General features: G+C 37.9%; 2 protein-coding genes across 2 annotated transcripts; both read left to right on the plus strand.

The window, feature by feature from the left end:
* Positions 1-2,959: 2,959 nt before the first annotated feature.
* On the plus strand, positions 2,960-4,962 carry LOC123657532 (histone H2A.V). Its single transcript, XM_045593056.1, has 5 exons — positions 2,960-3,086; positions 3,230-3,307; positions 3,490-3,603; positions 4,038-4,237; positions 4,395-4,962. Exons 1-4 carry the CDS (start codon positions 3,084-3,086, stop codon positions 4,230-4,232), a joined length of 390 nt encoding a protein of 129 aa, XP_045449012.1. The 5' UTR covers positions 2,960-3,083; the 3' UTR covers positions 4,233-4,237; positions 4,395-4,962.
* Positions 4,963-9,309: 4,347 nt separating this feature from the next.
* On the plus strand, positions 9,310-18,114 carry LOC123657973 (splicing factor 1). Its single transcript, XM_045593452.1, has 16 exons — positions 9,310-9,554; positions 9,671-9,775; positions 9,849-9,981; positions 10,830-11,016; positions 11,547-11,693; positions 12,178-12,253; positions 12,902-13,054; positions 13,376-13,482; positions 13,682-13,848; positions 14,704-14,862; positions 15,224-15,346; positions 15,798-15,954; positions 16,439-16,516; positions 16,889-16,977; positions 17,212-17,275; positions 17,724-18,114. The coding sequence occupies exons 1-16, from the start codon at positions 9,325-9,327 to the stop codon at positions 17,831-17,833; spliced, it is 2,085 nt and encodes a 694-aa protein (XP_045449408.1). The 5' UTR covers positions 9,310-9,324; the 3' UTR covers positions 17,834-18,114.
* The last annotated feature ends 3,576 nt before the right edge of the window (positions 18,115-21,690 follow it).

Genomic DNA, 21,690 nt, shown 5'->3' on the forward strand with positions numbered 1-21,690 from the left:
ACATACATAAAAAAAACAGTCGAATTGAGAACCTCCTCCTTTTTTGGAAGTCGGTTAAAAAAGTATTGGAAAGCTCGAAAATCCGGGGAACTTACGCTTCCGGTCCTGGGGGAGATGGCAGCCCTACCTATGATCTACGTAAAACTCACACAAAATATATAAATAAACAAACACAAACATTGATTTACGCTGAGTTTGCGTCTCTTGCTTATTCTATGAATCTTATTTTATGTATCTTATTCTATGAATCTTAATCTAGGGCGGATGGACGAGTCGTAATTATAACTACATATTAATTATGTACCTACATATCTATATCTATACATATAATAAAATGGTAGGAAAGTCAAAACCGTACAATGAATATTTTTTTAAAAGAATACTTGGGGTGTAATCTACAATCGACACCGAAGCCAAAAATATAGTTTTTAGATTTTTTGGCTGTTTGTCTGTATGTATGTCCGCGATAAACTCAAAAAGTACTGCATGGATTTACTTCAAATTTGGTACAAATATTATTAAGAAGTCGGGTCAACATATAGGATACATATCATCACGCTGTCACCTACGGGGAACGAGCAGTGAACCTTTATTTCTTCAACGCATTTTGTAACAACGTGTAATCTAACGACAAATATGTGAATGTTGTTGTTATTATGTTAATAACCATGCTATAAGCTAGCTTCACACTATAAATAAAGACATTATATCATATATATTTAGTATCAGCATTGCACCCGTGCGAAGCCGGGGCGGGTCGCTAGTAAAAATATAAACTTGCAAAAGTAACATATTTAGAACATTGATTGATGGTTTTGTATAGATCACTGATTTAGAAAAAATGTAAAAAAGGTTAAAGGCATAGTCGAAAAAAGCTATGAAATTTTTTTGATTAAATTTTTTGTCACCAAAAACGACAGGACGTCGGAAAAGGAATGTTTTAATTATTTAACGTATGTATATGGAAAAAAAGTGCAAGAAGGTTCCTGACGCCTTATTTGGCCAATCGTTAGTGAGTGACTTCTTATTATTAAAATGTATCCACAGTCCACGCAGTCGTCCAACGAAGCGTTCTAGACAGGGCAATTGTGCGAGCTTAGGGTGAGACGCAGTTAGGCGAGCCCGAGCTGTATAGGCCGCTACCGCCCGAATGTTAGTAGCTCGGGTCGCGACTTTTAGGGTTGATACGTGTTTGTTTTAATTTGTAAGCAAGTCAAATGTTTCATACTTACTATCTGTGCTGGGAGAGATTTTGCTCACCGTAATAAATGATGACGATGATGTTTTGCATAAATAGAGAACTGCGAATTCATCAATAAATAAATAAATATATATATGAATGTTTGTCTGTGTGCCTCTTATAGAACCGTAAACTATGCATTTGATCATGTCATTATCTTCAGGAATGTGTAGTGCATGAGCCCACAAAGGTTTCTGAGTTGGTACGACTAAAAAAAAGCGTAGCAACGCGCGCAGGATACACATTGTATAGATATAATTATCACTTAGGTATACAGTAATGTAGTAAATATAACTAAGTAGATGAATCTGGTATTACTGAACAATAACTGAATTTTTTAAATTTCACGCGAACGAATTCGCGGGCACTGCTAATTTTAATATAAAGCTGTTATGCCATATACATAGCAACTTTTTTTTGATAAATGCATAAATAGATAATTATATCACACCCAGGCTTGAGACGGACAACCCCGGAGTAGAATCTAAAGTCACAGTAAACTGTGCCAACAAGCTAGTCATATAAATATAACAACTTACAATAAAACCTATGTCGTAACTATAGATACAAAAGCTGTATAATATTTATAATAAGTTTCATCGAAATGCGGTCAGTACCTACCTACTTTACACGCCTTTTATATAAAACTGTCTATGCCCGCGACATCGTCCGCTTGAAATTTAACAAAAACTTTATTGTTCAGTTCGCAGACTTATAAAATAAATTTCTAATATAAAAGTAGCCTAAGTTACTCCTTACTATATCAGCTATCTGCCAGTGAAAGTTTCGTCAAAATTGGTCCAGCCGTTTCAGAGATTAGCTGGAACAAACAGACAGACAAAAATTGTTAAAAAGTTATTTTGGTATATATACCGTGTCCATCCAATCCAATCGATATGGATTTAGTAAAAACCGGTTATTTTAATATTACAAACAGACACTCCAATTTTATTTATTTGCATTATGTATGTAGTTATGTACATATGAGTATAAACAAGTAAGCCAAAAGTAAGCGTTTAAATCAAACGTTGAGTGTTATTCCCTTAAAAATATTATAAACAGATACTTGACCAGTTATAAAAATTAATCTTTACTAGAACAAGTAGCACAGTTATTTTAACTAAACTTTATCAATAAAATTAAAAATAAGTACTTTTTTGTTAGCGTCTTCAAATAAACGAAAAAATCCCAAGTTCAATATATTTTAATGACCTAACCAAAACTAATTAAACCAGAACCAGAAGTCAGGATGTTTATCAGTTTATCATAGCCAAATCATAAAATCTATGGAAGTTAGCAAATATAGTTAATTATTTAAACACGTAATGGTTTAATATACTGTTAATAAGTATATTTCAAGAACTAAACAATTACACAATAAAAATAAAAATATTCATAATGTTTATCATTTACTATGAGTAGGCTCATATTAATTATAAAATGTACTTTTATTATATAAAATCAAAATTTATTTAGAATGTTCACGAAAGAGTGCTAGCGCTTCTTAAAAATTAATTTGAAAAATAATAAAATAATTAAAAAAAAAGAAAAACAAGATTGAGCTGAACGTATCTAGGCCTTTGTCTATAGGAAAAAAAATATTTCATTCCGCGCTAAACGGCTTGGCAGAACCTTGCTAGCCCGCCATTTTGTACAACGCTCATTGGTAACCTGCACAGAGAAGTGTTGTTTGTTTTTGCGACACATCCGCTCGTTGTGTGGTTGGCCAACCTGATAGTGTAATAAGTGGCGCGGCGCTGCCATCTTTGTTTCGTTGATTTAGCTTGGCGCCTTTCCTGTGTTGGTTGTTCAGTAGTGGTGATAGTGTGTTACACGTTTCAAAATGGTGAGTTTTGCAAGATTTTGTAAAAAATAAGCAGTGTTGTGAAATTATTATTGTGTATTTCGGTGGATAATGGTGTGACGTGCTTCCTGGCAAAGTTTCAGCTTCGTACGATGAAAATTAATAGGATTTTTTACAATTTTTAGGCCGGTGGTAAAGCGGGTAAAGATTCGGGCAAAGCTAAGGCAAAAGCAGTCTCTCGTTCGGCCAGGGCAGGATTACAGGTATGTTTATTATCTTTTTTAATTTATTTAATGATTTTAGAGACTAAAATTATGTGTGATAACTAATTGTGAAATTATTTCATAAAATTGAATAATACGCATGACCTCTAGTATGGTGGCGGCGAGCTTTGTAAGAGAAAATAATCAATGAATATTTGAAGACCGTTATATTAATTTTCCAGTTTCCAGTCGGTAGAATTCATAGACATCTCAAAAATAGAACTACAAGCCATGGCCGTGTTGGTGCTACAGCGGCTGTATATTCTGCTGCTATTCTCGAATACCTAACAGCCGAGGTAAGTGACGCCTAGTCAATATGGCGGCTAGCTTGAGTAATATACGAAAACGTTGGCATTTTCTAGAAAACAATGTTATTTTTGCATATAATTGTAAACTATATTCATTTATTCTTTTATTAGTCACGTAAACTTACCATTTTTATGAATTCACACATAAAAAAACATACACTAAATTTTGGCGGGAAATTAACAACTTATATGTAAACAATAATTATTATATATTGATTGTGTACGTTTCATTATATTAAAGCTATTTAATAACAAATGATAACCTTAACCCTACTAGTAAACTAGTTAGTTCTGTTACAATTGTATTAGCTCCTTAAGAATGCTGCGTTATGCCAATAAATTATTTTTGGCGGGAAATAATTAAAACATCGCGATAGACGCTTGGATTGAATCGTTTATGTAAATTTTTCGAATTGTTTTAGGTGTTAGAGTTGGCGGGCAATGCATCCAAAGATCTCAAAGTGAAGCGTATCACACCAAGACATTTGCAACTAGCCATCAGAGGAGATGAGGAGCTGGACAGTCTCATCAAAGCTACCATTGCTGGAGGAGGTGTCATTCCCCACATTCACAAATCCCTTATTGGTAAAAAAGGTGGTCCCGGTGCTCCAGTCTAATTAAAGTAAGTTTGTTTTTATCTTTTGTATTCAAAATTGTGTTGTTTATTTGTAAGTGTCCAGTTTAAAACAATTTATATAACAAATAATATTACAAAAATCTTCTTACGATATTAAAACGACAAAATCCTACTGATGCTATATCATTATTATTGTTTGCAGGCATATGCTACAACATTCTCACTGCATTTGACCCGGACACAATATCAGCCTGTAAATTCATCAGCCAATCAGTAAACAAAGTTTTCTATATGGATAGTGATGTGGACAGTGGAGTGACTTCACGGAACTGTGGATCCGGACTAAACTTGTAGCTATTAAGTAATAGTAATATTTTAGAAATAAGGAGATTTAAATATGATTGTATTAGAATTAAGATTTATTTTCTTGGTTCAATGATGAGACTTGTTTATTTTGCTAGACATTGTGTTCAATTTAATTCAGCCATTAGTAAAATTACTTTACTGCTACGTCGACTACACTGAAGGTGCTATATATCTTCTACTTGGAGGCAGCAGTGAACTAGTTTTACCTAACTTGACTGCATCTTCAATTGTTTTAGCTATAAGCTGTCGTAGTATAATTTGCAGCATTTTGTATTTTTTTAAGTGACAAGCAATGGTATAATATTGTTCTAAATTGTAATTTGGTATGATTGACCTGTTGTTACAAGTTGTAAGAAATGTATTTTGATCTTTAAAATATATGAGGAAACACTAATATTTGTTTATTATACAGTTTCATTTATTTAGAACCCAAATAGATTATTTTATTCAAATTTAAGTTTCAATTTCCCCATCAATTTGCGTTTCAAAACAATACCGTATTAGAAAAGATAATTTTTACTTTTAGAAATAAATTGTTTCCAGTTACTTATAGAATGAATTGAATGTATTGAGTAAGTGTTTTGATTATCTGATTTCGTATGACCGCAAAACAGGTTAGTGTTTCAAAATAGGGTAAGCTTTGCTGCTATGTACCAAACTGCAGTTGAGCAATGTGGTGAATAAAGCTCAACCCTTCTACATGGAGATAGCTTCTACCCAGCAGTAGGATGTTATAGGCTGAATCATTTTGTTCAACCAACCAATTCCTTTTTGAATTAATAAGAACATGCTTAACATATAGAATAAATTATTTCGAAATACGTCAAATAAATTTTAAAAAAGAAACTTATGGTACAGAATACAGATGTATTTGTAAGATGGTGACTACAATTAGTTATAAAAATAAACTTGTAGCACTAACGCCCCTCCGTTATCAAAACAAAAGTGTTCCAACAAACTTAATCAAATAATTACTTGTCAACATTGTTCTATAATCAATGATTATCTTCAATGCCTCAAAATGTAACACGTTGTTATTTACTTGTCTTACTTAATCTGAAAAGAAAAAACAGGTCAACTTAATTTCCTTGTTCATCTATAAAGGTAAATCTGGTGATAAGATTGTATATCATATACCTACATTGAATAATGACTGTATGTTAGGAAAATTTATTATTTCTAACATTAAAAGAAAAGCATCGTTTTTTACTTTTATTGTTTTCAAATTGCATATGTTAAACTAGTCGATCAAGTCATGTGATAAGCTAGGTCTTTCATCACTTCAATCTATCGCAGTCCACCGCTGGATATAGGCTTCTTCAAGTTCGCGCCAAAAATGGAGTCATCTCATGTATTTTGCCCATATGGCTTTGTTGCACCGAAGACGCTGCTGTTCGTCTCAGGCCTGTGTATTTGGAAGCCAGCAGTTGGACGGTTATCCTGCCATCGGTCGGCTTTAAAAATTCGAAGATGGTAATAGAACTGTGTCATCCCTTAGTAGCCTATTACGACACCCACGGGAATAGGGGGTGGCTATATTTTTTACTGCCGTAACCACACAGCAGCTACGTAAATGCGCAACTGTTTTTATTGAACATTTATAAAACAGTTTCGCATTTGGAAAAATCAGTTTTTAATTTATTTTTTTATTGAACTAGATCGGGAAACAAGCGTATGGCTCCCCTGAAAGTAAGCGATTATCCGATTATCGTAGCCTATACACGCCTGCAACATTAGAAATATCGCAGCCTTGTTGCCGACCCTATCCCTAATCTCCCACAGGAGGTCTAGTCACCTCACCCTATGGAAAAAATTTCATAAACCTCATATAATGCAGAATCAAATGCAGACTAAATTCTCATAGATCTCAACTCGATATGAAAATTTGGTCTGCATTTGTCCATGTTTTTATGAGGCTTATGAGATATTTTCCATAGGGCACCACCCCTGTGGTGTGTGTGGACAAAGCACTGCTTGAAAGCAGTATTATTTAACTATTAAGGTCGAGGTACTTCCCGGTGGGACGTCTCCAGATTTGGAGCAAGATGTTTATTGCTGTGCACTACTTCAGTGTAATAATAGATATCTATTATACATACTATTTATTTTTGTTTTACCCACACATTAGGGAATTCTAAACAATTTTTAATATCATATCAAATATATATATCAGTTTATATTTGCAATCATAGTAATTCATCATTAAGTGATTAATCATTAGTGATCATAGAACAAAGCTTTTCGCCGCAACTGTTGCTCGGATGGAACAGATTTTCGTGTGGTTTTCACAATAGTGATTTATGAGGAAAGTTAAGGTGTAGATAATTTGGTAAGATTTTGTGTTAAATTTTTAAAATATGAAGATAATTATTTAAAATGTTTGAATAAATCGAGCCACTAGATTTTTCATTCAAAATGCAGCCTAATGCCTGAGGTAAAATAAAACAACTTATGATGAAATTATGAAAAGTTCGAGATAGCATATAGGGGCCTATTTACTGTTTACCCATTTTAACTCCTAAAAAGATACGATACGGTAGCTGAAAAACTATTTATGCGGAGAATATTAATACTATCGACTTAAATATTTAAGTTACTTACATCAGACATCTCATGCCTATTTTATTTATTGGTCTCTTACAATATATAAATAAAGATCTTAGGTACCCACGAGAAGTCCGAATTGTTTGTTAATTTATAATTAGTTGTGTCCGCGACTTCGTCCACGTGGAATTTAATAAAAAAATTATTGTTCAGTTCGCAGAGCTATAAAATAAATAAATTTCTAAAATAAAAGTAGCCTAAGTTACTCCTTATTACATCATCTATCTGCCAATGAAAGTCCAGTCAATATCAGCCCAGCCGTTTCAGAGATCAGCCGGAACAACCAGACAGACAAAAATTGTAAAAAATGTTATTTTGGTATAAATACCGTGTATACATCCATATGCATTTAGTAAAAACCGGCTATTTTAATATTACAAACAGACACACCGATTTTATTTATTTGTGTAGATTGCAATGCTTTAAGAGCCATTTCACAATTTTTCGCTCTGCAAGTTTAGGTAAATTTAGTCGCATCGCGCGAGTCGTACGAGCCGCGCAATCTTTGTGCTAGTTAGTATAGTGTGACAACCAAAAGACCATCTTGATAATTTTCTAATGTATAATAAAAATTAATAACTATGGTATAAAATGTTTTTTACATAATTAATTTCTTAAAAATTTCAAGTCTGTCATATAACAACAGTCAATAAATTAAAAAAAAAATCAATTTTATGAAACAATTTCTTTTTAAATTGATTTAGTTTTTTGACTTTACGAACGAATCTAATATTTACGATATGAATAAAATAGCATTTTATTATGCCTCAGAAACTCTGTGTGTAAATGTTAGTTGCATAGTTTTGGATGAAAGTAGACCATCAAATTTTGCCGGTTTTAATTTTTTTATAAACTCAATGACACCGACAAGCATATTCATTAACAAATAACAAGACAAACAGATTGAAATTTATATTTATAAATAATAATATATATTTATATTGAATATTTGTATTGATAATGTGAGAAAAAAAAATTAAATTATACATTTGTTTACAGAAAAAATAATTTTCGTAATATGTTTTTATTTTTATGAAAGTATCAAATGCGGTTTATCCACTATAACAACGGGCGCTTGGCGCGTGTGAGCGAAAGAGACGGCTGCGCAGAATTTGGCGTGGACCTTACCTCTAAGAGCGCTGGCGCTCGACATATTCAATGTACTCTGTGGGTTTACTGGTAATATATACTATATTTTTATTATTTAATATAAAACGTATTAAAAATGATTACATCTTTTAATTTTTTTTTTTTGTATTCCTTAATGATGTAAGTTTACTTTGATAAAGATAGTTCGTTAAAATTTCTTAGTTTTCTAAGAAAAAAACATTGTTGGTACCTACTGTATTGGAAAATGTTCGTAACTTTAAATTTTTTTTTATCGATTATTGGAGATACAAATGGAATAAAAATCTGTTCTAGTATTCAACAAAATTATATTCCACATATTACGATATTTTTTTAGAATAGTTTCAACATAGAGGTTATTGAAAAGTAGAACTTCAAAGTATACATTGCGACCGTTTACCCAGGGAGGAGGCTGATGAAAAGGTTAATAATTTTATACACATATTATATATGTTTCTCCTTATTCCCTTACAACAAGGGTTGCTCTATTGAATTTCAATAATAGAAATTATATTATTGCATCCAATACTGAGATTAACGACGTCAAAATGATTCAATTCCGCGCATTATTACCATTTTTTGTAAAATGGCTCTTAATAATATAAAAGTTAAAACATTGTGAAATTTTCATTAACTTTTGTTACATTCATTCAGTAAGTACCTACCTTCAAATTTTAGCTTGAAACTAGAAATGTAGATTTTCTGAAATTAAATTTCATTTGTATGAGCCTGGATGATGCCTGGATGATATTTTATTATTCAGGTAAATGGTAATAACGGTAACAAGCCCTGAATAGTGTTGCTATTCCAAAATAAATTTTGTATCTGTGCTCGACATGAGAAAAATATTTCTCCATCTTGTTTTTTTTTGTCAAAATACACAGGAGTACCTGTAATTTAACATGTTTTAATGTAGTAATCAAATACGTGCCCTATACTAAAAAATACAATCGTATTGTGCAACAATTTTAATAGAAAATACTTTTGTTCTACAAATAAGAAAATTAAGTGAGCAAATCGTCAGTAAATAAAGCATGAGCTCTCGACACAGGGATAGGAGTCGATCACGATCTCGGGACCGGGATCGGCACAAGGATAGAGATAAGGGGCGTGATCGTGACCGTGACAAGGATAGGGATAGAGATCGTGATCGTGATCGGGATCGTGATCGTGATCGTGATCGTGACCGCAATCGTGACAGGGACAGGGACAGGGACCGCGACCGCGACCGCGATCGTGATCGTGAAAGGCACCGATCCAAAAGGTAAATAAATATTAATAGTTAGTTAATATTTATTAATTAACAATAATAAAAAAATGTATAATTTTGTAATGAAACTAAAATCTCGGCTATTTTAACAAATGTATATTAAACTTTAGGGATAAGGAAAGGGACCGCAGTCGCAGCCGTGATCGCCACAAGGAAAAGAGGCGCAGTCGCTCTCGCAGTGGTAGTAGAAGCCGTGGCAGAAAGTCCAAGGATAGGTTAGTCTTGTATATAATAATTTATATATGAGTTGAAATGATTATGTGATCACATCTGTGTAACCTTTTTCAGGGATGGCACGATTGCTCTTCTCGACCAGATGGTGGGCACGACAACCAAGGCCACTGCTCGTCAAGTGGCAGCCCCTACTAGTATCAACCCTGCAACACAGGCTGCTATTCTGGCAGCTGCAGCTGTAGCTCAGGTGAAATATAATTATTATCAGCTTACTATGTAGACTATACTATAGTAACTCTATTTTGTAAAATAATGGCTAGAATAGTTTAAAATTAAAGATTAAGAGGTCTTACAAGTCATAAGTTTCTTTTTTAATTGATAATTGTATATTATTCGACATCATATGCAAAGGATTTAAATTTCTTAAATCATTTGCAGCACAATGCTGAAGAAAGACAGGTATCTATTATACAGAAATAGTAAGATGTAATTATATCTTTTTACTTGTATGTTACAATGTACCTGTAATTTTGATAAATGTTTTTAGAAATATATCGGCTACATGGTAAGCGTAATAAAATATCACCTAACATTTTTTCATTTAGTTCGTTCATTTCATGTTGCGAGAGGTCAAATAGCTTATTTTAGTTCAGTTTGTTGACCGAATTCACCTCACATCATTCAGTTACTTTGGGGCCATCCATAAAATTACGTCACACGATTTTAACAATTTTTTTGACTGCTCCTCCGTCCTTGTCACAGTTAGTCATATTTTTTGAGAAAAATCTTCTGTGACGTCACATATTTTGTAATTTCACGCTTAGAAAGTATTAAATTAAAACATCAACTTCAAAATTATTTTTGTTGTCATTTAAATACTAAGAATTAGATTAAATTTGACATTCCTCCCTACCCCCCTAGTCACATAATGATATAATAACACTTCATTGACACCTTAACGTGTGACGTAATTTATAAATGGATTTGATTCATTGTTCGTCTGCTTTTTATCTGTTTTATTTTAATTCACCTACATCGACTGTCAAAATACTAATGTTCCGTGCGACGCGGCGGTAACAGACGTTTGTGGCGCAGCGGCGCATGGCGGCACCCGTGCAACCGGCGGCGGCGGCGGCGGCCGCGCTGAGCGCCGCCACCGCCATCCCGCCGCCCACCTCCGTGCAGCAGAAGCTGGAGATGTTGCAGGCGCGCACCGAGTCGCGCTACCGCGACAGGCCGCCGCTCGACCACCACCCTGACGACGACAAGGACGACGGCCAGGGTGAGTAGCACGCGCCACCACATCGTATTCTTGGTACCCTAAAGTAGTATGTAGTGATATGTTTTGTACTAACTGAGGCACAGCAGACAATATTCTACTCAAAATCTTAAGCAACCCAACTGGGGAGGATCTCGATATTACTGAAGATCACAGCTGAATAGTACTGCTTTTTAGCAGTGTTGTGTGCCTGGGACGAGTAAGGTGACCAGAGCTCCTAGGGGTGATTGGGGATAAGGGTCGTAGTTGTGTTTCTTAGCAACTTTTTAAACCCCCTTCTATCCTACCTTTTTTCTGGCCCCCAATACCTAAAAATCACGTGTCGTTTTTTTTTTGTGCAGTCTAAATAGAAATATAAGCTGATTAAATTTCTAAACAGAAACAGATTGCAGCATGTTTGTTGGTTTTTTTTTGGTTTGACATGGGATATCTCAATATAGACTCGTGATATTTTCGAGCCTCACGTGATAAATGGACGTCGATGCGATGGGTCCCATGTACCGCACCGTCACCTAACAGCGCCCTGCCCCCAGGCCCGCCCGGCGAGACGGCGGCGGAGCGGCGCGCGCGGCGGCGCCGCACCCGCTGGATGGGCTCGGAGCACGACAAGACCTTCATCCCCGGCCTGCCCACCGTGCTGCCGTCCACGCTCACCCGCGAGCAGGAGGAGCAGTACCTCCGTGAGTGTCTACCCCGCTCCACCGCCTCACACCTAACGCCAACCTAGTCTCCTCCATCCAACTTCTGACCTTTTCCCAATGCCCCCTATCCCCCGCTACCTTACCATCGACAAAATTCCTCTTTTGCTTTAATCTTTTAATTAGTTAGATCGTTTTATATGCAATTTGTAATGAAATTTATAATATTGATTTCATAATGTAATAATAATATACTAATAATTTTTTCTCCAGTAAAATTAGGATATGTGTCCAATGTACGCCTCCTCCGTAGGAACGCAGAACGTATCTCGCGACCGACCTCGAACGATTTCGTATTTGCGAGCGTTCTCGAAAGCTCGGAACGTTTTTGATTTGTGCTATGTTTAAAATGTGTCGCGAACGAAGCGAGGGGTCGGGCCGAGAAGCGTGGCCGGCGCGGACGGAGGCTCCAGCGCAAGTTCTAATTTTCGCGCGCGTCGCGCGTGCCTAACCCCTTCCCTTGCAGTTCAGCTGCAGATCGAGGAGGTGAGCCGCAAGCTGCGCTCCGGGGACCTCGGCATCCCTGCCAACGTGGACGAGAGGTACTGCGGCGGACCGCTCTGGGTATCCCTAGCTTAAGGTTCCCCTTTCTTTATACGCTCCAAGTTAGGGCGGCGGACCGCGCGTCCCTCCGCGCGGAAAGTTAGAGTGACGCGGTGTCCTCGGTTTGAGTTTCGATTTTAGTCCGGTTCGGTAAAACTGATTAATCTCTAATTTTCCGACAGGCTTGCGAGGCCGGTGGGCCGGCTCGCGCCGCGCCTCTCGCGAATAGTCCTCTCGAATATATAAGCGACAGTTATTCGCCCACCTCCGCTCACTAATGCGTCATTTTCTATTTGCAGGTTGCGCACTGCCGCACTGATTGCAATTAATTATTCTAATTTATTTTCCTATTAACGAAACTCTTTTCAGCGACGCAGGTGAACATAATTACCTAATTATTTTCAGCGATTAATTAATAATCCATATTAAAATTTCAGGTTGAACATTCTAAATAATCAAATTTTTTTCTCAGGCCGTACCGTAGCGTAGGCGCTAGTATAGGAAAAATGGAGCATTTTTTAAAATATTTGCTACATTTAATTGTCTATTAGTTGAAAACATTAGTCGATCGAGCCGCCCGCCCCGCCCGCGCCGGCGCGGGTAGGGCGGGGGCGGGCGGGGGCGCGAGTGACGTGGCCGGCTTGCAGGTCGCCGTCGCCGGAGCCCATCTACTCCACGGACGGCAAGCGCCTCAACACGCGCGAGTACCGCACGCGCCGCAAGCTGGAGGAGGAGCGCCACCGCCTCGTGCAGCGCATGCAGCAGATCAACCCCGAGTTCAAGCCGCCGCCCGACTACAAGTGCGTCCGCCTCGATCATCTCATGTCTCTTCACTATTTATACGGCTAGCTCGGCAAGCATGCGTACGGCCCACAAGTAGCATCTCAAGCGCGTTGCTGACCCTGAGCCTCACCGGGACCTCTGGTCACCTTACTCACCACAGGAACATGACATACTTGAGAGCAGTGTTTATTTAGCTGTGATCTTTTGTTACGTTAAAGTCCTTTCTCAGACTGGCTGCTCCAGATTTTAAGCAGAATATATCCTGCTGTCCCATACCTCAATAAAAAGTTTAATTTCTCGCCTCTAATAATTTCTGAAATAAACTTTACGTTGTACAGGCCTCCCATTATTCGAGTGCACGACAAGGTGATGATCCCACAGGAGGAGCACCCGGACATCAACTTCGTAGGGCTGCTCATTGGACCGCGAGGAAATACACTTAAAGGTGACTATGAGCTTAAGATCATTCTGTCTTATACCCAAATTTTCTCAATCAGTATAATTTATTTTAATAAGGTATCTATCACTATCGTGTATGTAATGTAATTTGTCAAGTTTAACCACGGGATTATCCATCCAGAGTTTGTTTGGTTGAACATGTGTACAAACTTTCACCTTATTAATGTGTTTATATAATGTTGCAGCGATGGAGAAGGAAACGGGAGCCAAGATAATAATTCGCGGCAAGGGCTCGGTGAAGGAAGGGAAGGTGGGCCGTAAGGACGGACAGCCTCTGCCCGGAGAGGACGAACCGCTGCATGCCTACATCACAGCGACAAACGCCGACTGCGTCAAGAAGGCAGTTGAGAAGGTCTGCCCACTTTACTGTATATCTGTGTGTGTGCTTTGCTGAAATTAAGCAAATAACAAAACACAGTAAAGATACTTATATATATACTAGCTGACCCGGCCACGCGTTGCTGTGGCTAAAGTTTTTGTTATATTACATTATAGTAAACAATCTAAGAGGAACAATAAGAGAACATCAGTCACGGAGTCCACTATGCTTTTTCACACAGATGGTATTTGTAAAAAAATATGGTGATCTCCTTATTTGACTTTCTACTACTATAACCCTTTAGTACAATGAAATTATTTACGAACAAAGACGAAATTTTATAGCGTCAACAACAAGTGGTAATTATGCTGTTAAAATGTAGCTTATATGACACGTTCGTAGATTTACCATAGCAGCGCCATCTATTGATTACTTACTCAACCCAGTCGAAAGGTATCGACATCTGTTAGAATCATTTGGAGTTAACAGATAATTGTGGCTGTCAAATAATAACAGACAAATAATTAGCAATAAATTAAAATTGCGACTATAATTTGAGATTTAAACTATCCTATCTCTCAAGTTGGATCGAACTGCACATGGTGTGCGAATTTTATTATAATCGGTTAAGTGGTTTAGAAGTCCATTGAGGACAAACATTGTGACACGAGATTTATATATATTAAGATATAATAATTAAAAATAATGTGTTTATGATATTTATGTGCTATGTATTTGTGTGTATCATTTGATGAAAAAAATATTACGAAAATATATGCATGTTTTAAGCATTAGCAGAATGTGCGAGCATTTAAACGTAAAAATTACGCTAACCAAGCGTGGTAGAATTTCAAATCATTGTGATTCTGACATATCCCTATGTTTCAGATCAAGGAGGTGATCCGCCAGGGGGTGGAGGTGCCCGAAGGCCAGAACGATTTGCGTCGAATGCAGTTGAGAGAGTTGGCTCAACTCAATGGAACACTGCGGGAGAGTGATGCGCCGCGCTGTGCCAATTGTTCAGCAGCTGACCACAAGACTTGGCTAGTGAGTAGCCCATGCAGCTAACCTTTCAGTTTTTGCCAAGTTTATTGATTTCTAAACAATGAACGACGAAATTACTGTGCAATTATTTGGAAGTTAAATTTATATGTTAAAATATTTTCTTTCTCATAACACAAAATTAATAAAAGCAAAAAAATATATACTGGTTGGAAACTTCTGACCTGGGATGTTCTGTCTAGACTGACACAATTTTAAGTAATATAAACTTTTGCATAACTGTATTCTTAGAACTATAGTTGTTGAAATGGTGATTGAAATTAATAAATTATAGTAATGCAACTTGACTTCTATATTGTTAAAATGTTGTGGAATGTTATGTATTAAACTTCTGTGTGTTTTGCAGTGTCCCGACAAGCCGAATGTGACGAACAGCATCGTGTGCTCGTCGTGCGGCGGCGCGGGACACATCGCGCGGGACTGCCGCGCGCGCCGCCCGGGACACGCGCCGCCCGCCCACCACGACAAGGTACTGTGTATGTGTGTGCGTCATCATCTTCCTGCTCTTATCCCACTTATGTAGGGTTGGCACAACATGTTTTCCTCTTCCATTCCTCTCTATCGGCGTTTACTCCTTTCTTTCTCATATCCTCACTCACACAATCCATCCATAGCTTTTTCGGTCTGCCGATCGCTCATCGTCCTTCGACATTCATCCCTAACTTTCTTTTACCAACATAGCGTTCATCCCTCCTCATTACATGCCCATACCACGCTAACCTATTGCTCCTCATTTTCTCTGTCACGGTACGCCGAACGTTACGAACAGCATCGTGTGCTCAGTGTCTTATTTACACCAACAAAATATGGTTTAAACGATTTGCTGGTCATTATGTTCCTATATATGTACATGTAGAAACCGGGCATTAATAATATTTTAAGACGTTTCGATAGACTGATAATGTTTGGTCGTCGTGCAGGCTAAGATCGACGAGGAGTACATGTCGCTGATGGCGGAGCTGGGCGAGGCGCCGCCGGGCGCGGGCGGGGCGGGGGGCGGCGCGCCGGGCCCGCTGCGCCGCGTCGCGCACTCGCCCTTCGCGCCCGCGCACGCGCCGCGCGCGCTCATGCCGGCCGGTGAGCGCCGCTCTGTCTGCTCGTGTAACACTAGCCGACACTAGCCGACCCGGCAAACGCTGTTCTGCCTTTTGAATATGGCACGCTTATGTATAAAAAATAGCCTACAACCTATTCTTAGCCCTAACAACTATACATAAATATTTTCATAAAATAACAGACACTGGACATAAGATTTTCATACATTAGATTAGGTGGTGCGGTATATTTCTTATATATCTCACCGTTGTTTATATGTACTGGAAGTTGTTCCCACCACTCTGTGTGATGAAGTGTAGGATTTGAGCTATAGATACAGATGTTCTCTCTGTGGTATTTGTTTAACGCTGAGGACGTATTTAATTTTGAAGTTAATAATTAATTGAACGAAAACAAAAAACAGTGTTAGCCAGGTATATTATAAAAAAATGTTAAAATAACATTTATATATATATGTGTATCATTTCGGAATGCTTGATACTCAATGGTGCCCTGATGGCCGCAGGCGGAGCTCCGTCCATGCCGCCGCCGACGCCCTACCCGCACGCCATGCCACACGCGACGCCGCACGCGCCTTGGCTCGGTAACTTGCCGCTTCTAGTAATAATTAATATGTATTGACTAATGACGAAAGGACGAAAGTGGGCGAAGCGAAAGAGGTATGTAAGGATCGTAGCAAGTGGAAAGAAGTGGTCACTGCCTACCCCTACGGGAAAGAGGCGTGATTATATGTATGTAAATAATGACGTCACTAAGTCGACACTAGGAGACCATTAAGCTCAACTCGTAGGAAACTTCTGAAAATTTTAATCTTAAATTGTGTGAAGTGAATAAAATGTTCCACGAGACTACTATTTTGAGGACTATTTAAAATGTTTATTGAAAGTTCAGTAATAGAAACCCTAAGGCTAAACAGTCCTGAGCCTGAGTATTTATTGCACACGTGTGCCCGCAGGTGCCGGCGCGGCCGCGGGCGTGGGCGCCGCGCAGCCCCCGCCGCCCGGCAGCGCCCCGCCCTTCCCGCCGCCGCCGCCGCCGCACCAGGTACAGCCACATAGACCAACTAACACAGACAACTCTCTCTCTCTCTCAATCACACACACATATACACTATCTCTTTCTCAAACAATCTTTTTCTCACGCACACTTCCTCATACTGGGACCAATGTTTTTGTGTGCATGCATTTGTGTACACTCTTAGAAAAGCAACTTCAACGTGTGCGAAGAGCACGTGAAGATTAATATTGTTATATTTGATGTAATCGCCCGTGTCCGCAGGGTGACGCGATGGGCCCCCCGGGCGGCGGGCCCGGCGCGCCGCACATGCCGCCGCCTCCGCCGGGTGAGTGGCGCACTTACAAATAAATCTCAATTATACTTTAGTTCTATACATTATCGCCAGTTAATGTTTATGTACATATGAAAATTCTCTAAGTATTAATAATAATAATAATCTTTATTCATGAAATCTGTTTACAATATAAGTTACACTGAGTCTTCCCAATAAGTTATCGTAGATACTTGTTGTAGGAATGACTCGCAACTTCCCAAGTCTTTAATTAAGATTTCATAAAACGGCAACAATATGACACGATTTTATAAAAAACAGAATTTTGTTAGTAAAGTAAGTATTGAATGCATTATACTCGTATACTCGGCAAGAAGCGATTACTGTGTATCGTCTATCGCAATTGACCCTCATTAGTAATCGTTTGGGTTAGAGTAACCCGTGAAAACTGATATTATACATTTTAATTGTGAGTGTTTAAATAAATAGACGTGTTCCGCAGGTATGATGGGTATGGGCGGCTGGCGTGGTGCCTTCGGCCCGCCCTGGGCCGCGCCGCCGGCAGCCTTCCTCGCACCCCCGCCGCCCCCGCCGCCCGTCTCCTCCTCCTAGGACCTAGGGTCCACGGGGGGAACTGTCTCTTACGAGCGCACGGAAGGGGACTCTCCTTGAAGCCGCGAGAGGGAGACGTAGTCGACCGAGAGCCGACTGTGAGACTTGATGCTTTGTCCTACAAGGTGTTGATTATCTATCCATCCAAACCTACAACATGTTTTTTAAATGAATCGATGAAATGTATAACGGTGTGAATTAAGTTATCTTGCACAAAATGTTATCGACGGCGGTGGTGTCGATATTAAATGATGAGTGATTAAATATGTATATGATACACGAAACAAGGTGTTTTTTTTTTTAATTATTCCTCTACTTATGTACTAATTTTATTAATTAAATAACTGCTACAGGGGTTCATTAATGTGACATAGCGTGCAGGACATCAACAAAGAGAAGTTACAACAGTTACATGTTGTGTACACCATGTACATTTAATTAGAAGCAAACTTGTAACAAGCACATGTGTCCAGCCATTACATTAACCCAAATAGCTAGTAAAATTTTTATGTTCTAGAAACTTTAAGAAGCTTTCTTATGTAACTTATGCAATCGCCGCTATGGATATTCCATCGTTTACCCAACTATTTAGTATCTTCTACCACATAATAATGTTATATAAAGCGTTTTGCTTTCTATTGTTTCTGTCTGTTACAGACCCTTATATTTGTTTTTTTTTTTTCTACACGTATGCTATATATTTTAGATAGATTAGGATTAGACAAATGGACTACTGAAGGATTACAAAAGTGAATTTGGTACACCCTCAGGTTTCTTAACTATGTGGCTTCAAATGCTCATTCACCGTGATCTGCACATCCTCTTTTGTAATGGAGTCGATTATCATACACTCACCTTACTTTATCTTCACTTTCTGGTATACCTACATATAAATATGATTCGATATAGCTACATTTGAACTCAAGTTAGTTACATACTGTATGAAGTTGTGAACATACATGTCATTATTATACTTTTAAATCAGTCGATTTCTTGTACCTCAAATCGTTTTTACTTATAGATAGATTATATTTGTATTTTTTATATACATTTGCAGAATTCGCGATGTATTATCATATTGATTGTTGTCTTTCGTTGTTTTTTTTTACATATACCTTACATATTTTATAATTGTGTTTGCTCGCAAACGAAAAAAAACTGTCTTCAATTACATCGACGAGTAATACAACGTAGATCGACGAAAAAATAGTCAAGTATCTACGCGTTATCAAAGATTACTCAAAAAGTAGTTATCAGATCTCAATAAAATTTATATGTGACCACATGACAAACATCAGCTTTCGATTAAATTAAAAATTATTAAAATCGGTACACCCAGTAAAAAGTTATTGCGGATTTTCAAGAGTTTCCCACGATTTCTCTGGGATCCCATCATCAGATCCTGGTTTCCTTATCATGGTACTAAACTAGGGATATCTTCTTTCCAACAAAAAAAAAATTATCAAAATCGGTAAACCCAGTAAAAAGTTATTGCGGATTTTCAAGAGTTTCCCTCGATTTCTCTGGGATCCCATCATCAGATCCTGGTTTCTTTATCATGCTACTAAACTAGGGATATCTCCTTTCCAACAAAAAAAGACTTATCAAAATCGGTACATCCAGTAGGAAGTTATGCGGTATAATACAACGTAGGTCGACGAAAAAAGCGTCAAGTAAAAACGCATTATTAGATATAAGTCGAAAAGTAGTTTTTAGATCTCAAATAAATTTAAATGGTACCAATTGACACACACCACCTTTCGATTAAAAAAAATTCTCGAAATCGGTCCACACGGTCAAAAGTTTTGATGTAACATACATTTAAAAAAAACAGTCGAATTGAGAACCTCCTCCTTTTTTGGAAGTCGGTTAAAAAGAAAAAAGGGAAAAACAGAGAATATGTAGAATTTTGGAGTACTATTCCCCAAAAGTATAAAAACGTCCAAAGATTTGCCCAAATGCTACTAACATTTTTTGGATCTACGTATCTATGTGTGCTAATAATCTTTTTCAAACATGAAATACACAAAGAACCTTTATAGAAACCAACTTATAGATTCTCATCTGGAAGATATAATAAGGATAGCATGTAGCGCTAAACCAGATCTTGAAAAAGTTTTAAAAAGCATTCATAAATACAAAAATCGTATTAATACGCGAAAATCTATATATCTTTGTCAAAACTTATTTTTTCATTAATAAAGTAACTACATTATTAACTTGGAATTACGTTTTAATTAAAACCTAAATAGTCTGCTTGCGGCCCGCGACACCATGACTGAAACGTGTTTGTGGCCCCTTTAAAAAGAAGGTTGAGTATGGCTGGTGTAAATTATTCTGTTTCCCGGGGCGAGGTGGCGAATGCTAGCGCGACCCCATCTCGCCCCACCCAGGCGGACGACTGCTCACACGTGGTGGTTTTTAGTCAGAAGGAGTCTGACATAACCCTCTGGCGCCCCCGCGCCTGAGGGTATCCATGACGGATTTCACCCACGTAAAAAAAAAAGTTATTCTGTTTAACTATGTAAGTATGATAGAAAACACTATACTACGTTGGCTATGGCGTATGGCTTCTATATCAATAAATATAAATACTACGTATGTGAATAAATATATATTACACCCAAACTCGGGGTGGGAATCGAACCCACAACCCCCAGAGCAGAAAGCAGGGTCACTACAAACTGTGCCAACGGGCTAGTCATTAATTAAATATATTTATTAATATATTAATTAGTCAATTAATTAAATAGACATAATAGCACATCACTAATGACTGGTTCGGTGCTGTTATGGAGGGTAGAGGGGTGGAGAATCATCTTATGGTAGAAAAATTGAAAAAGTATCCAGCTGTGCTATAAATAACAGTTCGAAAACCTTCCACAATAACGCTGGTATAGACAAAGGTATGAATGTAGCAATTTTAGATGAAGTATGCCGAGTTAAATAATTTAATATCACTGTCGACTAAAGTAGTTAATTATTGAAAATTTCAACCGTTTACGTTTCCTTATAATACGAGTTAGTTAAATATAACTTTAAAGAATTATTATAAGGAAACGTGCACCAAGAGCGATTTTATTTCGTAAAGCGCGCGTCGCGCTCCCTATAAGAAATTTACCCTGATGCTAATGTGGCGCCACCCTAATTTAATGCATTTCGACAAACCATTTCTAATATCTGCATTTAGATTTCATCTATAAATAACAAAATTATAGGTCTATTGTTTGTTTTGAAGTTGGATTGTTAAGTAAGACGCCGCATTGGCGCAACGGTCACAGCCATGGATTGCGTCTGTTGCGCTGGCAGGTGCGGGTTCGATCCCCGCTCATGACAAACATTTGTATCGGCCATACGGATGTTTGCCGTGGTCTAGGTGTTTGTGCAGTCCTTGCGGGTCTTACCACCGTGCCTCGGAGAGCACGTCAAGCCGTCAGTCCCGGTCGTTATCATGTACACCTGATAGCGATCGTTACTCATAGCAGGGAAATTATCCGCCAACCTGCATTGGAGCAGCGTGGAGGATTTAGCTCTGATCCGTCTCCTACATGGGGAAAAAGGCCTATGCCCGGTAGTGGGTTATAACAGACTGAAGCGATGTTAAGTACACCAATCTGTAGGTAAGGGATAAGTATCATCATTACATCATTACAGCCTATACAGTCCACTGCTGGACATAGGCCTCCACAAGTTTACGCCAAAAATAACGTGAACTCATGTGTGATATACATATACAGAAATAAATAATTATATACCTACTAGCGGACCCGGCAGACGGTGTCCTGCCCAGAAAACAGCTACCAAATTTGATAGCTTACATACCGATAGCAGCGCTATCTACCAAGTCCAATTGAGAT

The sequence above is a fragment of the Melitaea cinxia genome, chromosome 11 (assembly GCF_905220565.1).
Source record: "Melitaea cinxia chromosome 11, ilMelCinx1.1, whole genome shotgun sequence".
Taxonomy (NCBI): Eukaryota; Metazoa; Arthropoda; class Insecta; order Lepidoptera; family Nymphalidae; genus Melitaea; species Melitaea cinxia.

What these genes read in the sequence shown, in the direction of transcription:
- LOC123657532 (XM_045593056.1), top strand. An exon ending in CGGCCAGGGCAGGATTACAG is followed by an intron (nt 3,308 to 3,489) that starts GTATGTTTATTA and finishes TTAATTTTCCAG; the next exon opens with TTTCCAGTCGGTAGAATTCA. An exon ending in TCGAATACCTAACAGCCGAG is followed by an intron (nt 3,604 to 4,037) that starts GTAAGTGACGCC and finishes GAATTGTTTTAG; the next exon opens with GTGTTAGAGTTGGCGGGCAA.
- LOC123657973 (XM_045593452.1), top strand. Translation starts at nt 9,325, where the DNA reads ATGAGCTCTCGACACAGGGATAGGAGTCGATCACGATCTCGGGACCGG. An exon ending in AAGCCGCCGCCCGACTACAA is followed by an intron (nt 13,055 to 13,375) that starts GTGCGTCCGCCT and finishes TACGTTGTACAG; the next exon opens with GCCTCCCATTATTCGAGTGC. An exon ending in CGCCCGCCCACCACGACAAG is followed by an intron (nt 15,347 to 15,797) that starts GTACTGTGTATG and finishes GTCGTCGTGCAG; the next exon opens with GCTAAGATCGACGAGGAGTA.